Raw genomic sequence first — 25,476 nt, 5'->3', positions numbered from 1 at the left:
AGTATTGAAATTTGTAGACACTAACATAATTAATAAGATTTAAAGGGATCAAAGTTTTTGTCTTTGTTATTTTCTCAATCAACAGATCCTAGGTTGGAAATTTTTTAACATTAAAAAATGGTCCTCAGATTTAGACTATAGAATTGATTATTAAAACAACCTTCTAAAGTAGGTTCATAAAGAAAATAGTTACATATCTAAAGAGTTGGCAAATTGAAGTTCTTCCCCCTCAAAAACATTCTACCCTCGTCTGTGGAAGAGCTAGATAAGAAGCAAGTTCTCCTCCCTAGCTCCCTGTTCTTCATCCCTGTCATAAGAACACTATGTTACTGATACAAGAAGTCTTTATCTTATGTTAAAAACTGAATCCAAAGATATCACCATTAAAAACTCAGAATCAATAGGATCAGTGGATTGAGATAATCACAAGGCTGCCTAAAATTAGCAGAGATATTTCTAGTTCTAAATTCAGATGTATAATGTATCTAGCTGAATAAATGGATATAGTGTCAAAATAAAACTGAAAAATCATAGTATCACTGTTCTTAAATCTTAGGAAGATGTGTCATTGAATTATTTCCTGAAAAGTTGAAGTAGAAATTTAAATACCAATGAAATCTTAGATTTTGTAACACATTTCCCTTCCTCTTAATAACAACAAAAAAGAGGAAAATTTGAATTGTTGGATTCAAGTTTACAGCAAGGCTTTATAGTGAATGGGAATATGGGTTTTAGCTCCATTTTTCAGTCAGAAATTAAGACACATATAATGTCAAAAGATGTTATAAAATGCTAAATATCTAAGTGACGAGTTATAATATTCACTTTTCATAAAGATATCTGCCATGATATAGATACTGTCTATATCAGTAAGTAAGAGGAAGCACCTTGCTAAAAATGTAGGCGGACTCACTCACCTCTTTTTCCAGGATTACAATGACGCTCCCCTTTAGCTCATACAAGAGAAAACCAAGGTTAATGAGTAAGATGATGGCTAAATTAATCAGGGTAAGAAGAGCTCTGCAAAATTTGTAAGGGATGAGAATAGTGGTGTACCAGAAAGGTCACAGGCTCCCCAATAAGAATGGAATGATGCTTAGCAATGTAAAATGAGATATGACTTCAACTGAGGTATATTAGTATTAGTCAGAATTTAATTATTATGTTTCCCTTCTAAAGCTGGCAGTAGAAATTAAAAGAAAGGATAGAATCTCATCTACTACTCTATCTTTTCTTTAGACTTTTCTTGATCACTGATGTCTTCTTGGCTTCCATTTTTTCTTGCTCCCTCCACCATTTGAGAGCAGTAACAAAAACAGAGTTTTGTAAAATAAAATAAAATAAAATAATAATAATAATAATAATAATAATAATAATAAATTCAATTCAATATATGTGATTATTAAGTGCCTACTACATACAGGACACTGTACTAGGTGTGAAGAGTACAAGGATAAAAAGAAATAGTCTCGAAAAATGAATAATTGTGAGAAGTTAGCCTGCTTTAAGGTAGAAACTATCTAATTTGCTTTGTTAGTAATTTTATCTATTAGAAGATAGAGGAAGTTAGAAGGGGAACTAACAAACAACTCTGGACTATAACTAATTCCAAAATGTCTTGAGTTAGAGAGATTTTTCAGCATCATGGGTAATATTAGTATCTACCTTTAGAGTTCTTTTTTAAGGATGAAATGAAATAACATATGTATTGTATTTTGGAAAATTTAAAGTATTATATAAAAATATAGCTATTATTGTTATTCCAGTCCTTTTTAGTCAACTTCCTTTTTAGAGCCTCAGAACATAGGATCCTATTTATCTCTGAATACTCTGAAATCTGTTGTCTAAGACATTAGATGATTCCTTTTGGGTTCTTTACATATATTATTTCATTTGATCCTTTAAAAAGAATTCTAGAGGTAGGTGTTAATATTACCCATGACACTAAAAATCTCTCTCTGATTTAAGGCATTTTAGAGTTGTAGTCTTCATGAAAACAGACTAAATTTCACAATGATGAAAGTCAGAGTTCAGGATAAAAATTCAATTAACGCTTTGCTTCATCAAGCCAAATAATAGTCACTTAATTTTCTACATACCCTTTAAGAATCATTTCCTGAAACCATTCAGTCCCTCGTTGGCAATACCCTTCAAAAATTCATTTTTCTTTCTGATCAATACCACCCTATTTTCCACTAACTAAAATAATAAGAAACATCATATTTCTCTTAAATGAATCACTACCCTAATCCTTTTTATAGGGCAAGGGTAAAGAGGGACATTCTCTTAGGTGACTAAGATTATTGTCTGATTCTGTCAACATACTTTAGAAACCGAGTTAGTTACTGACCAGAGTTGTTTGTTAGGGCCCCTTCAAACTTCCTCTATTTTCTAATAGATAATTATTCTTGAGAAGGAAGGGTTTAGGACTTGTGCTGCTTAGACTGCAGGACTGCCATTCTTCGTCTTTCATTTTTGAAGAGGATCTTGATGTCAGGAAGATGATGGCAAGACATGCAAATGAACTAGCTTTAAGTGAGGGAAGTCTATGCAAAGCCATCAGCCTCACTTTCTCCTTCAGAGCCATTTGGGTCCAGTGACCAAATGTTGATCAAGATGAAGGGAAATGGCTCTGGAAAGAAAGGAGCTCTGAAGAATAGACTTTGGTCCAAAGGGTTAAAATTAAAGGAAGGTAAACCAGCTCAAAATAAGAAAAGAGAAACCCTAATAATTTTGCCTAACAATGGGATAAGTTGTTACAATTAAACCTGTCCAGCAGTAGAGCTGGACAGTAGTCAATGGAATTTTCTAATCAAACATGAATAAAGATTACCAAAGTCATCTCCCATATAACTTTTGACAAGATCAAAGACAAGGCTAGATTTTGATAAATATAAAACAAGCATTTCTTTTTATATACCTCTCCTCCCCATATAAAATACACTCAAACCACATTCAAGTTAAAGAGTTTTTATGGTTAAAGAAAGGAGTTTTTCTAGGAAAAAAAAACAGGACATTTTATTTTAAAGTGGCCGGGGAAATTTTATATGCCATATTTTGTTTATCTTTAATGTGTCAATTGAATTGTCATTATGGAAATATTGCATATTTTAACCCACAATTCTTGCTTAGCTTTTGCTATTTTGATTGAATCATTAAATCAAAAATAAATTGGTATTCTCATGGTTTTAAAGTTTTATTATAATTGATCTGTGTGAGAGAAATCACCAAGAGATATTTGTTGGTTTTTTAACTTCTTCAAAATTAATCTCAATAGCATGCATTCATGTTCTTTCCTCCTGTCCTACAGAAAAACCCGAGATATCAGAAAATATTAAGCTACTAGGATAGATCTGTATTTATTGGTGTGTATCCAAATCCTAAAAGAAGACATTAAGATTTTTGATAATAATCTCTTTTGTTGCTTTGGTTGACTCATAAGACTGAAGGAATTTTTAAGTTTCATATGAAATTTCACTGTTCTCCTAGCATTGGACCAATCTGAATAAGGAATGAAGGCATCAGGTCTGTCTCCAGCTGGGCAGATAAAAAGATCCCCCTCAAAGAAATGAACTGGAACCCCCAGGGGGGAAGCCACTATTCCCTCCCTTCCTTCCTCTGCCTTTTCCTCTCTTAATCTTGTTTTGTGGGTCGAGCTCTGTGCATTTGTGAAAAGAAAGAGGAAGAGCTCCTCTGGCTGGGGAAGACTGGTAACAGCAGGAAGGAAGAAAGGAGAAAGAAAGGAGGGCTGTCACTGTCCAAGTGGGACTACTGAGCCATCTGTCTTAAAAATTCAAGATGACAGGTCTCTAAAGGGCAAATCTTCCTACTGAGCAGCAACTTCTGTTTCCTCCCCACCCTTTCCACTGCTGTATTACTAATCCATCCACTTTCTTCCTTTGCCTGTCCCTTTTGAAGCAAATTCTCCTTGAACTTCAGTTGAAAGAATTGTCAGTTAATAAAGAATAAATCTTATTTTTTCTCTCAAGGCTCTGAAGGTTTTTGGTAATCCTGTAATGCATTCTGGGAAGGGGGGAGGGGGTAAAAACTAAAAGTGGTGTTTTATGACATTGTTTTTAATGGCAGGCTGGGAAGGCTTGGCCCTTTGCCTCACAAAAAGGGTGGAAGGATATTAAATGTTGACAGAAACAGTCACTGACTAATGAATCCATAGATGTTAGCACTAAGCATCAAAGAAATTATACCAACCTACATGTGTATTCCTATTGAATATTCATAAATTCAAGGATTATTCTTCCCTGGGGTTGGGACATTTGTAAAGACCCTGAACAGTTCATTTACTTTTGGGTATAAAGAAGCAAACCCTCACTCCCAAAATAGAATGAAGAGTGTTTCACTAAGGGACAATCCGAAGTCCTGATGACCTCCTCACTGTTAATCTGCAGAAATTACATTTGCAGTCAGTATCATACATTGGAAAGAGGCTAAATCTGGAATCTTCAGACCTGGGTTTGAATCTCTGTTCTCCATTTACCACTTATCAAATCTAGAGCAAATCATTGAACCTGTTTTCAAATCTGTAAAACAAAAAAACAAAAAAAAGGGGGGGACTATAGATGATTACATGACCACAAAATCTCTGATCTTTAATGAACATGTATGTCCTTCTTCTGCCCTGTATGTTGATACCAAATTGTAGATAGAGAAGTTCCTTGAGCATGAGATTTCTGTGTCTTCTCAAATACAGAAACAAATTCATAGACATATACACTTGGGTAAAAATATTTTACATATTACTAAGTAACTTCTTCAAACCTCAAAATAGTAATCACCATCATGGCCTTTGCCATTAAATTTTTTAAAATCCTAAAGGAAAAGTTCTTTATGCAGTGTGTGATGTATTCCATCAAGCAATTAGGTTTTTAATGTTCTCCTATAATGCAGTCTAGTATAATGGATCCTAGTATTAAAACACAAGAAAAAATAATAGATGTCACAGGTCCACAATAAGTGCCCCCCCAAAAGCTCACAAAAGCAAATTTCTTATAACATTATCTTGGTTAACCCAAACAGACTCCCATAAAAATAAAGTATTAAATGGGAAGAATCTTTTCTTTTTTCTTTCTTCACTCCTCCTTCTACATGTTTTATGTTGGTTCATCCAACTGCCTTGAGTATTAACATCTCATCCTTGATAATGTAGGAACACTCAGAAGTAAAAGGAAAAGCCAAGAGCAGTCATTAAATTTTCAGTCTTTTAAAATGTCTCTCCAAAAAGAGACTGCAATTTCCAACTCAACATTATATACATGGCAAACTTACATGAGCCCTTAAATCAGTCTAATTAAATGAATCAACAACCTTGGACTTTCTATGTTTACAGATACTTTCTACTTCATTCTCCCCAGCAGAACTGAGGACAGATTTAAGAGGTCTCTAATGGAACTCAAGAAGAGTTTACTCTCTCAAAATCACAGTAATTTTTTTTATGTTAAGCCAAGAAAAGCAAGATACTCCATAGATAAAATCAGTATATTTTCTTGTAACTCATCACTGTTCCACAAGGCCATTTCTCTTTTTTGTTGGAATATAAAAAACAATTTATGTAGTGTTCTAAATTTTACAAAGTACTTTCTCCTTAATAGACCCCATTTATTATTCCTATTTTATAGACATGGAATCCAAATCTCTGAAAGATTGTGACTTATCCCTCGTCATTTAGCTAGCAAGTGATAAAGATATTATTTGAATCCATATCTCCTCACTCCCCTTCTTACTGTTACCATAATAACCTAAAGGAAAACATAAACATCAAGGCTGTTGGCAGAAGAAAAATAATTTACTTAAATTTTATATTTAAAATATCTACTCAATGTCACATTTAGTTGAAACACCATGAGACTAAAGAAAATGTGATGATCAGACACAGTTTTATTATGTTATTTATAATACACCTCCCCTCCAAACTTTCCTCTTTCTTTTGAGGGGTCCAGCATTTTTCCGATGATCCAGATTTACAATTTCACTAATCAATGAAAATTCCATCTCCCTTACCCCCTAGACAAAAACAAGAGCTAAATCTTGACTGAATATAACTTCCATATCTTTCATTTTTCAATCTCTCTCTATTTTGGTAGTCACTAGTTATATTTAAGACCCTCAACACTTATATATCTTCATTTTGTTCTCTTTGTCATTGTATAGTTGTTTTCAAATGTGATCAACTCAGTGACCTTTTGGATTAACTTGGCAAAAGTACTGGAGGGGTTTGCCATTTTCTTCTCCAGCTCATTTTTCAGATAAAGAAACTGAGGTAGACAGGGTTAAGTTACTTGCCCAGGGTCACCAGTATGTGTCTGTCTGAGGTCAAATTTGAATTCAAGACTCCAGCCTGGCACTGCACTATGGCACCACCTAGCTGGCCACTTTTTATCTCTAGACTCATGCAAAAACCTATTTAGTCTTGTGGCTTCTAGTCTCTCCCTTTTATGAGCCATCCTCCATGAAGCTGATAAAATAATGTAACTGTATGAAGCATGAATCTGGCCCTTAGTAAGTCTCCTCTTCAAGATTCTACTCACCTGTTCCCTATTGCCTTTTGAATAAAATTTAAAATTCCTCAAATTGGCATCTATAGTCCTTCAAAATCTGGCTCTAATTGACCATTCCTGGTTTCTTGGACTCTTTCACATTCTTTCTATTCTTTGAACTTGGAACTCCAGCTCTTGTGTCTTATGCTTTAGAACAGGTTTCCCCAAGCATGGAATTATTAGCTCTTTGCTCCATCTTTTAAAAGCTTCCTTCTTGGATCTATGACACTTCCTCCAAGAAGCTTTTCCTGGTCTTCCTTATTAAGAAATTAAATTAAATTTAAATTAAGACATTAAACTCTTCCTCTCAAATTATGTTTCTATATTATATTCTCCCACTAGAATATAAATTCCCTGAGAGTTTTTTGTTTCATCTTTCTATTCTCTACCATCTAGAGCTTTTATATATAGTCAGTGTATCGTGGAAACATAAGAAGATATTAAAAGGGAGCAACCGAATGGTGCAGTGGGTAAAGCAGACTTATCTTTCTGAGTTTTAATCTAGCCTCATTAGCTATGTGACTCTGGACATGTCACATAACCCTGTGCCCCAGTTTCTCATTTATAAAATGAACTACAAAAGGAAATGACAACCCTCTCCAGTATCTTTGCCAAGAAAAGCCAAAAATGGAGTCACAAAGAGTCAAACATAAGTAAAATGAGCAACAACAGCAAACAAAAATATAGCTAATAGAGTTTCAGGATCTATATTACCCAGTCTCTAATACAGGTTGGCTAAGTAATCCTGGGTACGTCATTTAACCTCTCAATGCCCTATAACTTTAAGTTGTAGAGAAGATGATACTTATCTCTAGAAACTCTATAGATAGTTGAAACCCCAGAAGGGGATTTAAATACTAGAACTGGGATTTCACTGATATGTGGAATTCCCAGATGAGGCAACTCTCTTTCCTAATATTGGTGAGCACCTTCTCTGCAAATGAGAGTCTCAGAGAATAGACTGAGATATTACAAAGGTTAGATGGCTCACTCCAGATCACAAAGCCAGTATGTTTCAGAAGGGAACTTAACCCCTGGGTTTTAGGACTTAAAAGCCAGCTACACCACAATTTCTATCCACTATGCCTTTCATCACTTATCTGGTAAAAAAAAAACAAAACAAAACAAAACAAAATACCACCATGTAATAATGCCTATCAGATTGAATTTTAAGATTTATAGAACTGCAATAGCGAGATGATTCAGGCAGTTCCAATGGACTGGTGTATCTCTTTAACCTGTACAGATAGCCATCTGTACAGGAGAAAGGACAGTAAGGACTGAGTGCAGATCACAACATTATGTTTTCGCTTTTTGTTGTGGTTGTTTGCTTGCTATTTTTTTTCTTTCTCATTTTTTTCCTTTTTGGTCTGATTTTTCTTATTCAGCATTATAATTGTAGAAATATGTATAGAAGAATTGCACATGTTTAACATATATTGGATTATTTGCCATCTAAGGAAGAAGGGAGGGAGAAAGAAAATTTGGAGCATAAGATTTTGCAAGGGTGAATGTTGAAAACTATGCATTTATTTTGAAAATAAAAAAGCTTTTAAAAAATAAATATTTTGCCCAATTACACATCAATAAAACTGAAAATATAAAAACAAAAGGATTTATAGAACTAAGTGAAAAACAAAAGAACTCATACATGATGGGTTTTTTCTCTTTTCCCTCACATTTAATTTTTTTAATGTTTATAATTTAATGCTAGGAAGCTAAATGAAAGGTTCACATTTCACAGAAATTTATATGACTCAGTGAAAATTGGATATTTGGATTATAGAATTTTGAAAACTTTCAATTCATCATATTTACACTAATGTCTTATGGAATTTGAATATTATTCAATTAGAGTAGCTAAGTGACACAGTAAATAAAATGCAAAGTCTAGACTCATGAAGACCTGAATTCAAATCCAGACTCAAGACATTTACTAACTTGTGATTCTAGGCTTGTCATTTAGCCCTATTTGCCTCAGTTTCCTCATTTATAAAATGAGTTGGAGAAGGAAATGGCAAACCTCTTCAGTGTCTGCCAACAAAGTCCTAAATGGGATCACAAGGATATGGTCATGATTGAAGCAACTGAACAACCACAAAAAGGACTACAGTTTCTACAGTTATTTGTTGGACATGTATTTTCTGTGCAATGGGTATTTTTTCTCACAGATGACTTTAATTAGATGACTTCTAAGGTTTCTTCCAATTCAAACTCTTTGATTATGTGATTGTTTTATAATTTAGTGTAAAGCTGGTAAATCTGGAGAGGATTCAATAAGAAGGAAAAGAACCAAGCAGAACTCTCCTTAAATTGATTGCCATTGTCACTGGTGATCAATTTACTCCTCTTTCGTTCCACTCACCAATCACTGTAATTTTCCAAAACAAAATACACTCCTTGGTCACCACTTCCCAAAATGCTGCTTTCTTCCATTATTAGGATATAAGTTCCTTGTGAACAGGGACCATCTGAGCACTCAGAATAGGATTTAGAATATATCCCAGTCACATGGGATCACATTTGATCAGCTATCAAATTATTTGTATCCCCAGCACTAAGCCCAGTATCTGAGACATCGAAGGTACTTAGTAAACTATTGTTGACTTAAGAAATTCTTTTTCATTCATTCATCCATTCAGGAGATGCTAATATCCAGTAACCTATGATATCCTGTAAGATCCCACAAGTTCGTGGATTCAGCTGAAAGTGGAGATTCCCTGAACACAATGTTGTGTGTCTATAATAAATGAAAGGATCGTCTGAATTTCTATGACCTGAGTCTAGGAATATTAATTGAATAAGAGTTCAGATGGCTACAGGAAGGGCAGCTTTGACAAGAACCCCAAACTGTGGAACTTGATACTGAATAAAACTTTCTTCTCTTGGTATGTATAGATTTGACAGCATGAGGAAGAACATGAGGGAGTATCTTCATAACAAATAAGTAAGGACAATGATCCCAAGAGTCAGGATAATGAGAAGAAACCTGCTGAAAAGCAAGGAAATAAAATGGAATCTGGAAAAAGAAAATAAATTTTGATTTTAAAATAATTTCAAATTATCTCTGACCCATTTATATGTGAGCTATATAGTTTATACTCCCAGGATTCTCCACTCACCACTAAAAAAAATAACAATAAATACATCTTTGGGCCTGTTGGAAAGGAAGATCACAGAAGAGGACAAAGGATAAATTCAACAATGGATATCAATATTCTGAGGGGAAATCCCCATTATTTTGATTTTTTTATGTAATGGCAGTGGCATGTTATGGAGAAACAGGAAACTCCCAAAGGAGCTCTATTTGAGATTGCTCTGGGCATGACCATTTTGTCACAGAATACCATCTTGAAAGTCTCAAAATTCAGAGTTTAATCATTATTTATTCCTATTCTGCTGCTCACTACCAAACCATTTTGACAAATCATTTAATATTTGGGAACCTCTGTCAATATATAAAAGGAAGGGACTATATAATATATAATCTTCAGCTTCCTCACTTAGGAAAATGTGGTAACAGAAATACATCTAATGAGAAAATAAGAATTTTTTTAACGATAGCTCCTCTTGCTTCTCACTTTCCTCAGATCATTGTACTTCATTCTTTCTTCTTCTTCCCTTTATTCTCCCTACTACTATTGGTACCTATGTTTACCTTCCAATATATATCTTGTTTAAACATAGATATCTGAGCACCATTAGAATGCCTGCTATATAAAGCATTTAATACAATCCCAGGTACATGATGTTTAATAAATGCTTGTTGAGTGACAAACAGTATCCCAGAATAATTGTCTATCTTCTGATTGAAGATCTCTGGTGAGAGAGGAGTCACTGTCCATCCGAGACAATCCGCTTCATGTTCCTTGGCTCTTTTATGTACTGCCTTTCACCTCCACACTACTATATAGTCAAATTGGTCTTCTTGCTGTTCTTTATACACAACACTCTCTCTCTCATGTCCAGATCTTTACTTTCTCATCACTGTTACTTCTTAGAATCTCTTTTCTTGTTGAGTCATTTGTCAGGTCCAATTCTTTGTAACTCCATTTGGATTTTTTTAGCCAAAATACTGGAGTGGTTTGCCATTTCCTTCTCCAGCTCGTTTTTACAGATGAGAAACTGAGGCAAACAGAGTTAGATGACTTGCCACAGTTAGTGTCTGAAGTCTGATCTGAACTCATTAAGATGAGGCTTCCTGATTCTAACCCAATATTCTATTCACTGCACCACTTCACTACTCTTTAGAATCTCTAGTTTTCTTTAAATCTTAGCTCAGGGTTTACCTTTTATGTGAGACTTTTACTGATCCTTTGCTCCCCCAGCTGCTAGTGACTTCTCCTGCAAAAAATTATCTTAATATATTGCTATTCATTGATATGCATGTGAGTGTATATTTATCTTTCCTAATAAAATGTAAACATCAGAAACTGGGTTTTTGTTTTGTTTTGTTTTGTCTTTTTATTTCTAGAATTTAGAGTCTGACACACAGACACTTTCAACAAACAGCTATTCAGGGGCAACTAGGTGGCAAAGTTGATAAAGCACTAGTTGATAGAACAATAGTTCCCTGAACCTTGGGTTCAAATCTGGCCTCAGATACATACTAGTTGTGTGACTGACTGTCTCCAAAGAAAACAAGAAATAGTTGTTCACTGACATATTGTGCAGTTTTAATTATTCATATGTTTCTTTAAAATAAGCTGAAATGAACTTCAGGTAGTTCCTATCCATGGACTTAATTTTGCCCTCTGGAAACAGGTAGAACAAATCCATTTCTCTCACATGAAAATAATTGTTTAATGAATATTATAACTTTAAGCCCTATTAATATTAGGTGCTTCAATATCTAGGAAATATATATATGTGTAGATAAAATCTGGAAATTTAATAAATTAATTTCTTGGGAAATCAAGAGAACTACTTCATGAGTAGAATCAGGAGAACATTGTACACAATAACACAAGATTATATAATGATCAACTGTGATGGACGTGGCTCTTTTCAAATGTGGTGATTCAAGGCAATTCCACTAGTCTTGGGATAGAAATGCCATCCATATCCAAAGAGAGAACTATGGATCCTAAATTTGGATCAAAGGATACTATTTTCACCTTTTATTTGTTGTTTTCTTTCTCATGTTTTCCCCCTTTTGGTCTGATTTTTCTTGCACAATATGACAAATATGGAAATGTTTAAAAGATTTGCACTTAACCTATGTATTCTTGTTGTCTTGGGGAGGGGGAAGGTAAGGAAGGAAGAAAAACTTGATATACACAATATTACAAAAACAAATGCTAGAAATTATCCTTACATGTATTTGGAAAAATAAAATACCATTGAGGAAAAAAAGGTACTTTCTTACTCCAAATTAACTGTCTAATAATGAATACATTTTTTAAATATTATCCTGTATCTTGCAATGAAATTTCTTATACAAAATCAGTACACAAGTAAATCCTTAAAAAAAAATATTTGGCATATTTGAAGGACTTTGAAGTGAAATGATATAAACTGAGTTTTAGCAAAAATATCTGTCTGACATAATAGACAGAGCTGGTTCAAATAGGATGGGTTCTTCAGTGATTGATTTAACCTCTCAGTGCTCTTAGCAATAATCTAAAATCATAGCACAGTTCTTCATGGACACTGATGGAAGGAGTGTCCTCACTTAGGGCTAGCCCCAAAAAGAAAAAAAAAATCTGTTTTGTTAACATGCTTATGGTTAACTTTTTCTAGAATTGGGGAAATCTTATGATTAAGTTCCCTTTTAAACTATACAACAGTTTCTTCCAATTTATTAGCTAAATGAGTTATAATTCCTAGAGAAATTAGCCTCTCTTTGGTTTTATTTACATGTATGCATACAGTTTTGTTGGATAGATAGAAAACTTCATATTTCAGCTTTTTTCCCTAAGTGAGGCTAGTTGCAGTCACATGTAACTCATAAATCTTGTTTCTCTCTACACCTAGAATTCAGGAATTTTTCAAAGGCAATGTGATTTAATGGAAAGAGACTTGTATTCTGTCTGTGACTTCAAAGTAAATATCAGTTTGTGGATATTCATCAGTCAAAGGGAACTGGATTGCTAATTATTACTGGCTGATAATGAGGGAAGACAGCAAAATGGAGGCTCAATTCAACAAAAAGAGATCTTCTAATTTCTCATGAATATCCCCAGAAACTTAAGGGGGGGAGGAGATGTAGCCAGCCTCACTCTGAAAGAGTAACATCCAAGTAGGTGCTCTATGAGCTATCACTCACTAGCTTTATGACATTAGGCAAGGCACAGTCTCTGTCCTTTTCCCCCTCTGTGAAATAAGGTAGCTAGATTAGATGATTTCTAGAACCCTTCCTACTTGGAGATTGTATGATTCTATGCCTTTTCCCTCTAGGTTGGAATAGTCTCCTTTAGGACAATTAATTATTTGCCTTGTGATCTGTGGATCATTTATACTGTGGAGGTGGGAAAGGAATAATATTGCCCTGCTGTTTATAGACCATAGAGTCCTTTAGTTAGTCCTTTAGTTAGTGGACATCTAGTCTAGCTCTCCCATTTTGCTGATGAGAAAACTGAGATCAGGAGACTTCAATTCATGGCAGAGTTTAGATAGAAATCCAGATCTTTTTACTTCAAAGCCAAGTTTCTTTCTATATCACTACCTAGTAACCTATCCTAAGGACTTAAACCTTTTATCCCCATCATTCTCTCAAGAGGTTTTGTTGGGTGCCTCCATTCTAGTCTGCATCCAGTTATACTTCACTTCAAACCCTCATTACTAGCTGCCAGGACTTGTTCAGTTGGCTGTGAAATCCTTGAAAGAAAAGAGCTATTTAAGCTAAAAATTGCCAGGACTCTACCCATTAATCTACCTATGTCTCAAAAATCACATATCAATTGAATTCCAAATGAGGAAGTAATAAATACCTTTAAATTCTAGCGTAGGGGCAAAGGAAGGAAAAAAAATATTATTTCTACTCTTACATGTCTATATGTTTTTATTCATAATTATAGTGAAACATATAGTCTTTAGGACTTTCCTAATCTCTTCCTAATTTCTAAGTTTAAGCTTTGTTGATCAATTTTCTGTTTTCTCTGTTCCCTATTAGTACAATAAGATGATAGACTCTGCAGTTAATGTGTCACTTAAAAAATGTTTGTATTTTAATAGGCTCTTTTTAGAAGTAATAACTTAACTCACAGCTTCTAAGCTATGGTCAATAGAAATTTCACCAATGGAAAGATTTACAGGAAACCATGTAGAGAAGATGGATGCCTGAATAGGAGGCAAACTGCCTAACTCTATATCTATCAAAATCCTGATGTTCTCATCACACTGAATAATAGTGTTCATGAAATCTAATGAGAAACTATAGAAAGTGACTTCTTTTATCCCAGAACTGTGCCAGTCAGCCAGAAGTCAGTAAGAAAGGAGGTTGCCAGTAAAATCAACACAAACACAGATTAGCCTCTTAATATGACCAGACACATGTAGTCTGAAAGTCTCTGTGTCCAGAGACAGCAAAAACAGCAGCTATCCTTAAGTAAATCCCAGGGTGCTCAGAAATTTTTGAGTCAGGGACCTTGAAAGTCCAGAGGACTGCCGTCACAGGAAGCAACCAAGCACAGCACTACAGTGTTCACATCTGAAAAACATTGACACAGGTACTCAGAGATCCTTAACATTTTGTCCTGATATGCCAGAAAACCTTGAAGATCATGCATTCTCACCTTCAAAGATCTAGAAGACCCTAACCACAGAAGGTGAAGGTCAGCACTTGACTGAATGCAGGGGACCCAAAGAAAGACCAAATAAGATTGCCCACCCCAACTAAAAGTACAGTAGAGGTCAGAGTCTGACCCTGACATTAAATCTCAACTCAATCCACTAAACCTAGAGAGATAAGTAAACAAAGAAAATAAACAACCAGCATAAAAAATTGTTGAATACCTAGAGATACCCAAAAAAGGAGAGAGTAATTCTAAAAATCTCAAAGACAAAAAATTTTCCACAAGCACTACAGAAATGCCTAGAAAAACTATGAGGCAAGAAATTTTTTAAATGAAATTTAAGATCTAGAGGAAAGAATTTGAAAGAGAATAAATAGCTTACAAGAAAAAGTGGCAAATTCAAATAACAGATACCTGCAAACCAAACACAAATCAATGATTCCATAAGACACTTTAAAAAGTTGGAACAAAAATAAAAAGTTTTTTAAAATAAGAAAAAATGCAAAATATCTGATGGCAAAAACAAGTGAATTGGAAAGCAAGTAGAGATAATTTAAAAGTCATTGAACTTGAAAAACCATGATTTTATTTTTTTTAAACAGTTAGACACTTGATTTCAAAAAAAATAATCAATGAAAACTGCTCAGATCTATGGGGAAAAGAAGGCAAAATAAAGATGTAAAGAATCCACCCATCACCTCCTGAAATAAAGCTCAAAAGGAAAAGTCTCAGGCATATCAATAGCGGAAATCCAGCACTCTCACATCAAAAGAAAAAAATACGACAAGCTTCTAGAAAAAAGCAATTCAAGTAATTTTTAGGGAAAAAAAAAAAGATGAAGATCACATAGACATGGCAGGTTCAACTATATATGAGAGGAGCTCTTGGAAAACAATATTCCAGAAGGCAAGGGATATAAACTTACAATAAAGAATAATTTACACTGCAAATCTAAGTAAAATACTTTAGGGGGGAAAAAAGAAACTGTTGCAATAGAGGACTTTCAAACATTTCTGATAAAAAAAAGAACTGAGTAGACACTTTGAAATGCAAACACAAGGCAAGTAAAACCTAGAAAGGTAAAGTTTTTTTGAATAATTGAAAGGCTGTGTGATGATGTAGTTATAATATTCTGTTGGGGAGAAGAAATAGGTGCTCCTTCAGAATCTTAATGTTTTCAACATGTATTGAAGGAATTTAAAAGGAAAAATAGAAGACCTGGGAGTGTACTAGTTCTGTTCTGAGGGGTTTAAGAGGGGGAAGATAGGAAGGATAAAATATGGTAGTATAGAAAGGAGAAAGAAGAAAGTGGAACTTCCTATTTCTCATAATTGAGGTATGTGAGAACATACAAAAGCTAAGGAAGCAGTGGGGGAAGCAGGGATCAGGTGAACATCACAGTTATTTTAAAGAAAAAAGGTAGAGGATCAATACACACACACATACAGAAAGTTTAGTATAGAAATATATCAGACTCAAAAAGCAGCAATGATGGGGATTAAAGAGTAGAATAATACTGAGGGGGGCATCAAAGCATTATTTTTAAATACACTGGAAAGCACATTAGGAAGTTCAGAAATAAATACATAAAAGCAGGACAGTTTTAAAAGTAACATGTGGAATTTGTTATATACTTTTTTTTAAAAAGGCAAGAAGTATGAAATAGAGATTCACATTTTCATAGAGACTCCTCTTTCTGTAATTCATTATGTATATAGAAATTCTCCTTTTTTGTGTTCTCAAAAAATAAAAATATTTTTTAAATATCTATAAGGAGATGGATTGAGTGAGATGCACCACACCAATCACATCCCAGACAATCACTTAACTCTGATTATCTATTGCTCTGCTGCTATTTCAATGTCTAAAATCAGTTCCCTCAAGGCATACCTACTTATGTGACTGGAATCTGTGTAATACAATACAGAGCACCTAGATAAATGCTGAAAGAATATGCTGTCATTAGGAACTAGGAAGTTGAAAAGGAATGTCATTCTCAGTAATATAATGATGAGTTTGACTTTCAACACATTAGGTTTCAGGACATTCCCTAACATTTTTCTGTGCACCCTTGTTTTCTGCTTATTTTAGCATGGAAAGGTTACAAGAAAATAGGAAAGAACTTCAATTTCAACACCATGGGGAAATCCTGTTACAGGAATTCCAACAAGAGATACCAACTGTAGGTACCAATCTTAGAAGGTAAATCTTAAATTGTTGCCTAAGAAATTGAGTCACTAGCCCAGGACTACTTAGCTATTAAGTCTCAACGGTGAGATATAAAACTGACCATCAGCATTACTTTTTCCACTGTGTCAAAAGAATGCTTCTCAAAAGTAGTCTATTAAAATTATTTTTTTTAATGAAAAGGGAAAGGAACTTTCCATGCAGCTTGATTAAGAACAATGGATAAAATGGCCTGGTGCCATATCTTTTTCTACTTCTTAAAACAGCTACAAATTCTTCTATTTTCCTACTCCTCATTCTTCCACAATTGCTTCAACTATAAGCATAAACTTTTTAGTCTAGGAATTACTTGTTTTACTCATTTAAAAAAATAAACTAATGCCAAACATTTAAAACACATGGATGCCTTTACCACAATTTTTTTTTCTTATGCAAGGCAATCTAGAAAATCAGACAGCATTTTTAAAATGCTAGCTGCTGTTTTATCATTATCATTTTGTTATTTCACATTCTCTCTCCCCCCATAATGAATCGCACACAAATCTTAAGGAAAAAATGCTTACTAGATATAAAACAGAGCTTCAAAAATCAGCTCTCTTATGAATACACATAAATTAACTAGACACAAGCTTCATTTTCTTTCAATTTTATAGTTTAAAAATTAAGGAACCAATTTTAATTAAACAAAATGAGTAAACTGTATTTAGAGTTGCATTAATTTTTTAAAAAAAGTTTATAAAAGCCTAAAATGGTTTTGTAAACACGATATGTCATTTGGCTTATATGCTGTGATTTGGGAATTTTGGGTTTTTGGGGTATCTTCCCAGTTTTTCCTTGGAGTGTAATCTCAAGAAATAACAAACTATGGGAATATCATTTTAGTATATGTCAAACAACAGCAAAATAGAAGTGGATGTTTTGTCCAATCTGATCACAAATGGATACTTAATTTCAATAGAGTCATTTTAGATTTGTACAATAAAATATGTCTAACAATGTGGTCATATAATGAGAAGATAGGACTCACTGAAATGAACTCTTGATGCTGGGAAAGTTTGAACGCAAAAGGAGAAGGGGATGAAAGAAGTTAAGATGGTTAAATTGTGTCATAAAAGCAAAGAACATGACAGGCATGGCCATGGCAATGGACAGTAGACAGACTTTGGGAGATAGTGGAGGATATGTGTGGGACCGTGGGGTCACAGAGTCAGACATGAATTCAACAATATCATCATCATCAACAACAACTATATCCCTATATTTGATATTGGGACTAATTTAAAAGAGAAAATCCATATGGTGTGGCTAAAAAAGGCTGAAGCAACTTCCAAATTGTGTATATAAAAGTATCAATTTTACCAACTCTTATATTATATTTCACTTAAATAATGTCAGATCTCCACAAAGTAAGGGCACATATTTTAAAACCGAATTAGTATCTCTATTCCACAACTGAGACCGAGGTTATAGAAGAAGGGATTAACAAGACTGATGACTAACTTGAAACCCAGGAGAAAATAGTTTGGCAGGTGTGACCACAGCCGGAATGATATACACAGTGAGAGAAAACAGCTGTTGACAGAAATGTTAAGGAAGGGAAGGGGGAAAAGTAGCCTTTTTCTTAGTCATATCAAAATAACCCTAACCTTGTCTGAAGGGCACAAGCTGATTTATAGTATTAAAAAGACTCTGCACAAAAGGGTAGAAAAGAGAAAAAATACTGAGGAAGATAAATTTTATAAAATATCTTTCTGACTAACCCACTACCCACTACCCATACATAATTTCTCATGTGAATTTGTGGTCTCCCTTTTGACCTACTCATTATTCTATATATTTTTGTATTTTGTAGAAATATCTGGGTCTTTATGATTAAAGCCTTCCCCTACATACTAATCATGAGCTAATCCTCTTGGTAAATTAATATTTCTTTGTGTGGTAGGAGAGCCTAATTAGCTGCATTCTCAATGAGAAGCTGAAGGTTCACATTTTGATCCAGGCCTTGGGTAACCCATATTTAATCCTGACACTATATTCATTGCTCAAAACGCATAACCTTTTAGTGAGATACTAAAAAGACTCATTTGTGTCTCTGACTGCAGTGGCAATTTAGATGGAAGGAAAACACCCAAAAGAATGATAGCAATTCCTACCAACAAAATTGGTTTTCAAACTAACAGTTCTCTTACTGTATCTTTCTAGTTAAATACTATCCCATTCAATCCATTTAAGTTCAATCCTTTTCATATTTGCTTAGGCCTATTATGTGCTGGGCATTGTGTTACTCAGTGGGAATAAAAAAACAGAAAATAAAACAGTCCTTGTCATGAAAGAACTTACATTCTATCATGTTGTTGGTTTTCACTCACCTTTTTGTGTTTAGTGACAGTGAGGTTCAGTAAAGCAAAGGACAATATAGTTGATGCTTCACGTTTGATATTTTTATTTTTTGAGGCATTTTCTCATCTGTCATTTTCAAACATTGCTTAAAAAAACTCTTTCAAGCAAGTAAAAGTAATCATAATAAATACTTATTTATAAGTAAGATACTAAGGTTGAAAAGGGTAAATTAATTTCATAGAGAACTCAGCTGAGGGTCAGGAGATTTAGCCCTCTCTCACTACAAATAAGTTATGTGATAATATCAGACAGATGAAGCTCTATCCAATATACCAGACGGCCTCATTTAATTCTATTTTCTTCTTTTCTAATGCCTATTGTCAGGCAAAACATATTACCTGATGGGGATTCTTCCCATAAAGGCTTTTAAGTAGAGCATATTTAAAGTAGAAATGTGATTTTAAAAAATTAAACTCTGTAAAAAATGTTCAGGAAACAAAAAAGTTTCTCAAATGGTTCATAAAAAACATATTCTTTCTACTGAACTAAGAGCTGTACATGGATAGTCATACTTTTTTGGGAGTTGGTCTAGCAGAATAACATTGGTGCTCTGAGGATTTTTGGTGATAGTAGAAAGGATTAAGTCATAATAGTGTAACTCATGATGGGATCTGTAGACATTTGGGTGAGAAGAGGATTCAAGTAATAATAGGAGGAAGGGAAATTGAGGCTGAGGGTGTGGCAAGACATACTCTACCTAGATGGGAACAGGGATGCCTTTCAGCTGTCCCCAAAGGAATCAAATCTTCATTCAAAGTCAAATATTTGAGGCAGGCAGCAGAAACAAGATCCCCCATACAACTAGGTGGCAGTATAGTCCAGCAGAAAGAAATGAGGGTTTTAGCTAATAATGGTCAAGCATGCCTCCCTTTTCTCAGCAGAGAAAAGTGTAAGAGGTATAGCTGTAGGAGGACACAAGAGGAGATCACTCTATTGGTTTGGGTTTTGTTTTGTTTGATTAACTGTTTTCCCTTTATTATAAAGGAAGATTAAGTTGGAAGGAATATAGAAGCGATTATGACATAAAAACCAAAAATATCAATGATATTTTTTTGAAGAGATGGAAGTTTGATTCCCAATTCTGCTAATAACCAATCTTGATCAAGTCACTTCATTCCCCTCACCTTAGTTCTTTCATCTGTGAAATGAGAGAATGGAGTTCATAATCTACAAAACTCCTTCCTGATTTGAAAGTACTAGGTATCAAAATCCCAAAGCCCTCACCTAGCAGGATTCTCTTGCATCTAACCCAGCTAGTTTTGTGGCCATTCCAGAAGCCCACTAAAGCAGATTTAAAGTAACCCTGAAAAAGTCACTTAAATTTGTTTGCTTCTATTTCCTCATCTATAAAATGAGTTGGAGAGGAAATGGCAAACCACTCTATATCTTTGCCAAGAGAATGCCAGGCAGGGTCACAGAAGTGTTGGACACAACTACAAAATGACTGAACAACAACAATCAAAGTAGAAGACTTTTGGAGGCTCATTCCACCTCAATATATAGGTTACATTTGCTGGTTGGATTATAGCATCAAAGCCTATATAGAAGCCATACTTTTAATTCTGTTCTATAAGAGCTTCAGATAGAAACATGGAATTCTGGGTGATACTTGTTTTTCCTCCCTGACTCAAAAATTTTAAAAATCATCCAACTACATACTTAGATAAATATAGGAAACTTTAAAAGTTGTAGAAAAATAGATATATTTGGCTATTTCTCCAGAATTTTTAAAAGCATTTTGTGCATTATAATTATGAGAAAAGGTTAGCAAGGGATAGTAGATAAAGTTATATATTTGGAATCAGAAGGACCCTGGGCTGAAAGCCAGTTTCCATGGCATACTAATTGTATGAATCTGGTCAAGCCTTCACCTCAATATTCCACAGGCAACTCCCAGGAACTCAGCAATCTTCAATTGCTAATTTAAAAGAGTAATTTATTGATAATGTGCATATATATATGTATATATATACATATATATATATATATATACACACACACACATATATATATGTATGTATGTTTGTAGTTCTTTCTACTGAGATGCTCACATAATTTTGTCAGTTGATTATCATACTGTCCTTGGTAGGCTGGTGTAGCTGGTTTGGCAAACTTTGCCAAAAGTCTTGAGCCCAAGTCCCATTTCAGTTATGTATTATGTAACAAAATAGTAGAACTTTGGATTGAGAAGGGCCTCAGAGTTCAGCTGGTTTAACCCACACCTAAACAAGAATTCTCATACTTAGCATATGAGAGTCCAACATATGTGAAATAGTGAAGAGGAATCCAGCACTTCCTAAGGAATCACTTCCATTTTTGGAAACTAGATAGGAATTGTTATAGATTATTTTCTTTCATCAAGTGCCCATGTGCCTCTTTGCCACATTCCCTCCCTGTGCTGGTTCTGCCTTCTGAGGTTAGCAGAAGTCTAAGTGTAATCTCTCTTGCACATGACAGCTTCTCAAATACTTGAAAACATTTATTCTGCTCTCCTAATTTTTCTTTTCAATCTGTTGTTTTTCATTTGTATCCAAGTCTTTGTGACCCTATTTGGGATTTTCTTGTCAAAGATACTGGAATAGTTTGACATTTCCTTCTCCAGTCACTTTACAAATGAGGAAACTGAGGCAAAGAAGATTAAATGACTTGCCCAGAGTCATACAGCTAGAAAACATCTGGGACAAAATTTGAATTCAGGAAAATGAGTCCCTTCTGTTCCAAACCCAGTGCTCAATCTACTTTACCACCTAGCCTTCCCTTTCCAATCTAAAAATTTCCAATTCTTTCAACCAATCATCAAACACTATAATCTTGAGAATCTTTACTATCCTAATTGCCATTCTCTAGACATTCATAAGATCACAAATTTATGACTGAAAAGAAAGATAGAGGCTTCCAGTTTAACAATGATTTTCCTAAAACATGGTGTCACATTGTGTCTTGACAAGAACAGAATTTAGAAGAATTATCACCATTGGGGATAGAGTGCTAGGCCTAGAATCAGGAAGCTATGAGTTCAAATCCAGATTCTTACTAGCCGTGTGATTTTGGGAAAGTCACTTAAGTTCTGTTTGTCTCACTTTTTCCAACTGTAAAATGAGGATAACAATAGAGCCTATCTCTCAGGATTATGAAGATCAGGTCACATAATATTTGTAAAAAACACTGAGCACAGTGGCTGGAACACTTACTTGAAAAATACTTAATTCTTTCCTTCCTAGTTTTGTACACTGCAGCTTTTTTTCATTATAAAGAAGTGAGAGTAATGATACATAAGAATTATAATTTCATGTGTAACAAGTTAATCTGTAGTAAAGACAAAACAAAATTCATTTTTATATTTCATCTTTTAGATGGACATTCTTTCTTGAGAAGTGAAAAAAAATTAAGTTGTGGTAATTTGGATCTAGCCTCCTTATAATATCTTTTATGTATCAGAGTTTTAAAACATTCCACATATCCATATGTACCTCTCAGTGTTCTTAAGGAAGAGTTCACCTATGTGTAGCTTGTCTTCCCAAAGAGAACAAGAATATCTTTAGGAAATAAAATTAAATTTAGACAAATTTGGTGCTGAAACTAAATTAATCTCTGACTTTGCTTTGGATAGCATCTTGGCACTACAGCACAAGAAAATATTCTTCTACAAGAAAATATTAAAAAGCCAAAATGATCATTTTTTTAACCTTTTTTATCTTTAAAAAAATTTGATTTTTGGTTAAATTACTGAAATGCTCCTTTGGAGTAAAAGTACTTTTAAATGAATCGCTAAGGTTTGTATATAGACTGAACATCTTTCAGTCAAGATAAATCAGCAAAGAGAGCCTTTGAAAAAATATCAACTTAAAAAGGCTTCTTCTAAATGGTCTGCAATTTGAATTATGGACATGATTTTTTATTTCACTTTAGACTATCAGCATGAAAACACCTCAGCCTGGATGACGGTAACTCAATTTAACGTGAGACGTAGTATCATCTGTAACTTAGTAATATATCAGATATTCATAACATTTCCCCTTACTATCTGACTGCTGTTAAATCAGATTTTTCTAAGTTAATTATTTTAGATTCACCAGAGGAGGTCACTATTGTAATCCTGTGGTAAATTATTTTATAAGGAGAACAACCACTCCCTACTTTTTTTTTTTAATCAGAATTTTCACATGTTGAATTAGTGGGTGTGCTTGTAACATACTGTAGTGAATGTATTAAAAAAAAAAAATCTACTCCCATTTCTTTCAAATTCATTCATTGCACTCTTAGATAAGACACCGATAGCACCAAGCAATTTTTGCACTCATGTAATTACATCATAGAAATAACAGTTTTTTTCTTCCTAGATACTTCTGAACAAAGATAGCCTCCCCAGACTCAGATCATTTTTTCATTGACCAACTTTCTTCTGCCTATTCACGTAGTGTCGATTTTTAGACTTTTCAAAATCCAAATAATTTTAATTCAACTAATTACTGCTGCTTATGAAAGAACCTGGAAGTCAAAACAATCAGACACTCCCCCCGCGTCCCCACCCCCACCCCACTCACCCCGAGAGCCCACGTACACCACCCGACCCCGGCAGGAAGCAACACATGCATCTGGCGATCCCCGGGAAGTTTAGAGGATCAGACAGCTTGTTAGAATAAATAAACTTCCCGGCGGGTTTTATTTTATCGACTAGAGGAAAAAGCCCCTTTCGAAAACCACTGGCTAACTTCGGTCCCAAGTTAGTCAGTCGGTGCATTTACAATGCATCCCGGAGCCTAGCTAAGGCTACAGACCTTCGCCACGGCACAGAGCTATTAGCTTCGCAGCCCAGAAATTAGCTGGAGGAGCACACGCCCATCGACGAGGCTGAAGAAGAAACAATGGGAGAGGGGAGAGAGGGGCGCGAGCGGCCGGCTGCGGCTGGCCAGCCCTCAGTGGCCCGGCGGCCGCACCGCCTGCCTCTCCAGCGGAGACCCGCGCGGCCGGACTGCCCAGAGGACTCCCCACTCCGCCGGTCCTCCCGGCCACCCCGACTTCCATCCGCTCCGAGAGCGCCGCGCCTACCTGGGCTGGGGGGAAAGGTGCTTTCACTTACCAAACAGGGTTAGGGCCATTTCGGAGCCGTGGCCGTCCTGCTCGCTGGTCCGCTCACTACTCCCAGGGCTGGCCAGATATCACTGCATTGGCTCGGAGCTCTCACACCTCAGAGGAAGTGGGGTGCAGGAGGGGCTGGGGAAGAGAGTGGGGGGTGGGGGGAGGGATGTGGTGGCGAGCGGGGAAGGGAGGAGACGCTGCGAGAAAAAGTTATTTACCCGTTATTGTCATGCTCATTTAAAAAAAAAAAAAAAAAAAAAAGGAGAGAGGGAGATGCCCAACAAGCACTTGTCGCTTTCATCGGCTTACTGCCTACACTCAGTGTGGGTGCTTTGAGATACCTGGCAGGCTGCTCGAGGAAAGCTGGGCTGCTGCCCCGCCGTGCAATCAATGGGAGGGCAAGAGGAGGAGCGGCGGCGGCGGCGGCGGCAGGGGGAGGGCGCGGGGCATGGCAATGACTGGGGCCGGCTCGCTCTCCTCCTGCCGCTCACTCCGCATCCTGCAGTCTTCCAGACGCCATCTTGCTGTCCCATTTGATTACCAGCAGCCCTTTCCCCCATCCCCGCCTCCCAGGCTGCAGCCTGTGTTCCCATGGTAACCGGGCATCCCTCTGTGTGTGTGTGTGTGTGTGTGTGTGTGTGTGTGTGTGTGTGTGTGTGTGTGTGTACGTGTGTGTAACCCCCTTCTTAGAATAGCTCCCCATCCTTACATACAACACACACACATGGGCTTGCCTAGTAGTTTGTGTGTAGGAGAAACAGAGAGAGGAGGAGAGAGGGAGAAGGAGGGAAGGAAAATCAAGGGAGGAGAGAAAGGAGGGAGAGTGAGAAAAAAGGAGGGAGAGACAGGGAGAAAAAGGGAAGGAGAAAGAGAAAAGGATGGGGAAAAGGGAGAGGAGGGACAGAGACAGAGACAGAGAGGACTCAATATCCAGCCTCGGTATCCCCACACTTTTCTTTGAATGGGTTTCGAGGAGGAGCAGACATCAGCTGTTACTCTAAAGAGAAAGAGCGTGTCCTCCCCTTGCTGGAGGAAAACAGGAGGCCAGCACAAAGGCCTGGAGTATGGATAGGAGGGGATTCGCTCAAAGAGGAATCCCGTAACCAAGAGAGAGCTTTGAGTGGACTGAGCTGAGCCTGGCTCCTGAGATATGACGAGCTTCTCTGAAGCTGTACTTGGGCTTAGGGTTTGGGCTTTGATCTCAGGTATCTCTGAGGAAACAGGAATCCTGTTAAGAGCTTTTCTGGGATGGGACAGCAATTTACTAAACTAGGTGGTTCAGGGTCAGGTCTAATTTTCTTTGACATTTTTCTTTCACCACCATACCTCCTTCCACCCTCAAAGTGAATATTTTTCACTAGCTGGCGTTTTAAACTTTCCTACAATAGACTGATCCTAAAACCATTTGTATTTCCCTATTAATTCCTGCAGGTTTTATTTGGATAACTCTCCTACCACAGGTCCTTCTAAATTAAAATATAAAATACATGAGATTATCTGTCAAAATATGCATTTGAAAAATT

At 35.7% G+C, this 25,476-nt stretch overlaps 1 protein-coding gene across 2 annotated transcripts in view; it reads right to left on the bottom strand.

The window, feature by feature from the left end:
- CHN1 (chimerin 1) overlaps window positions 1-24,485 on the bottom strand; it is a 258,773-nt gene extending 234,288 nt beyond the window's left edge. Inside the window, exons 1-2 of one of the 2 annotated variants that reach the window (XM_074303053.1) lie at window positions 24,295-24,485; window positions 23,955-24,150 (exon numbers count right to left, since the gene is read on the bottom strand). In XM_074303053.1, coding sequence (XP_074159154.1) covers window positions 23,955-23,973 — 19 coding nt within the window. In that variant the 5' untranslated portion in view covers window positions 23,974-24,150; window positions 24,295-24,485. Of the gene's footprint in view, window positions 1-23,954; window positions 24,216-24,294 lie in introns of those variants that run through there. The other variant, XM_074303055.1, reaches the window with a different exon arrangement.
- Between the last annotated feature and the right edge of the window lie 991 nt (window positions 24,486-25,476).

This window comes from Sminthopsis crassicaudata, chromosome 3 (genome assembly GCF_048593235.1).
Source record: "Sminthopsis crassicaudata isolate SCR6 chromosome 3, ASM4859323v1, whole genome shotgun sequence".
In the NCBI taxonomy this organism is placed as follows: Eukaryota; Metazoa; Chordata; class Mammalia; order Dasyuromorphia; family Dasyuridae; genus Sminthopsis; species Sminthopsis crassicaudata.
Note: the sequence above shows the minus strand (reverse complement) of the source record. Positions and strands in the feature narration are given on the sequence as shown.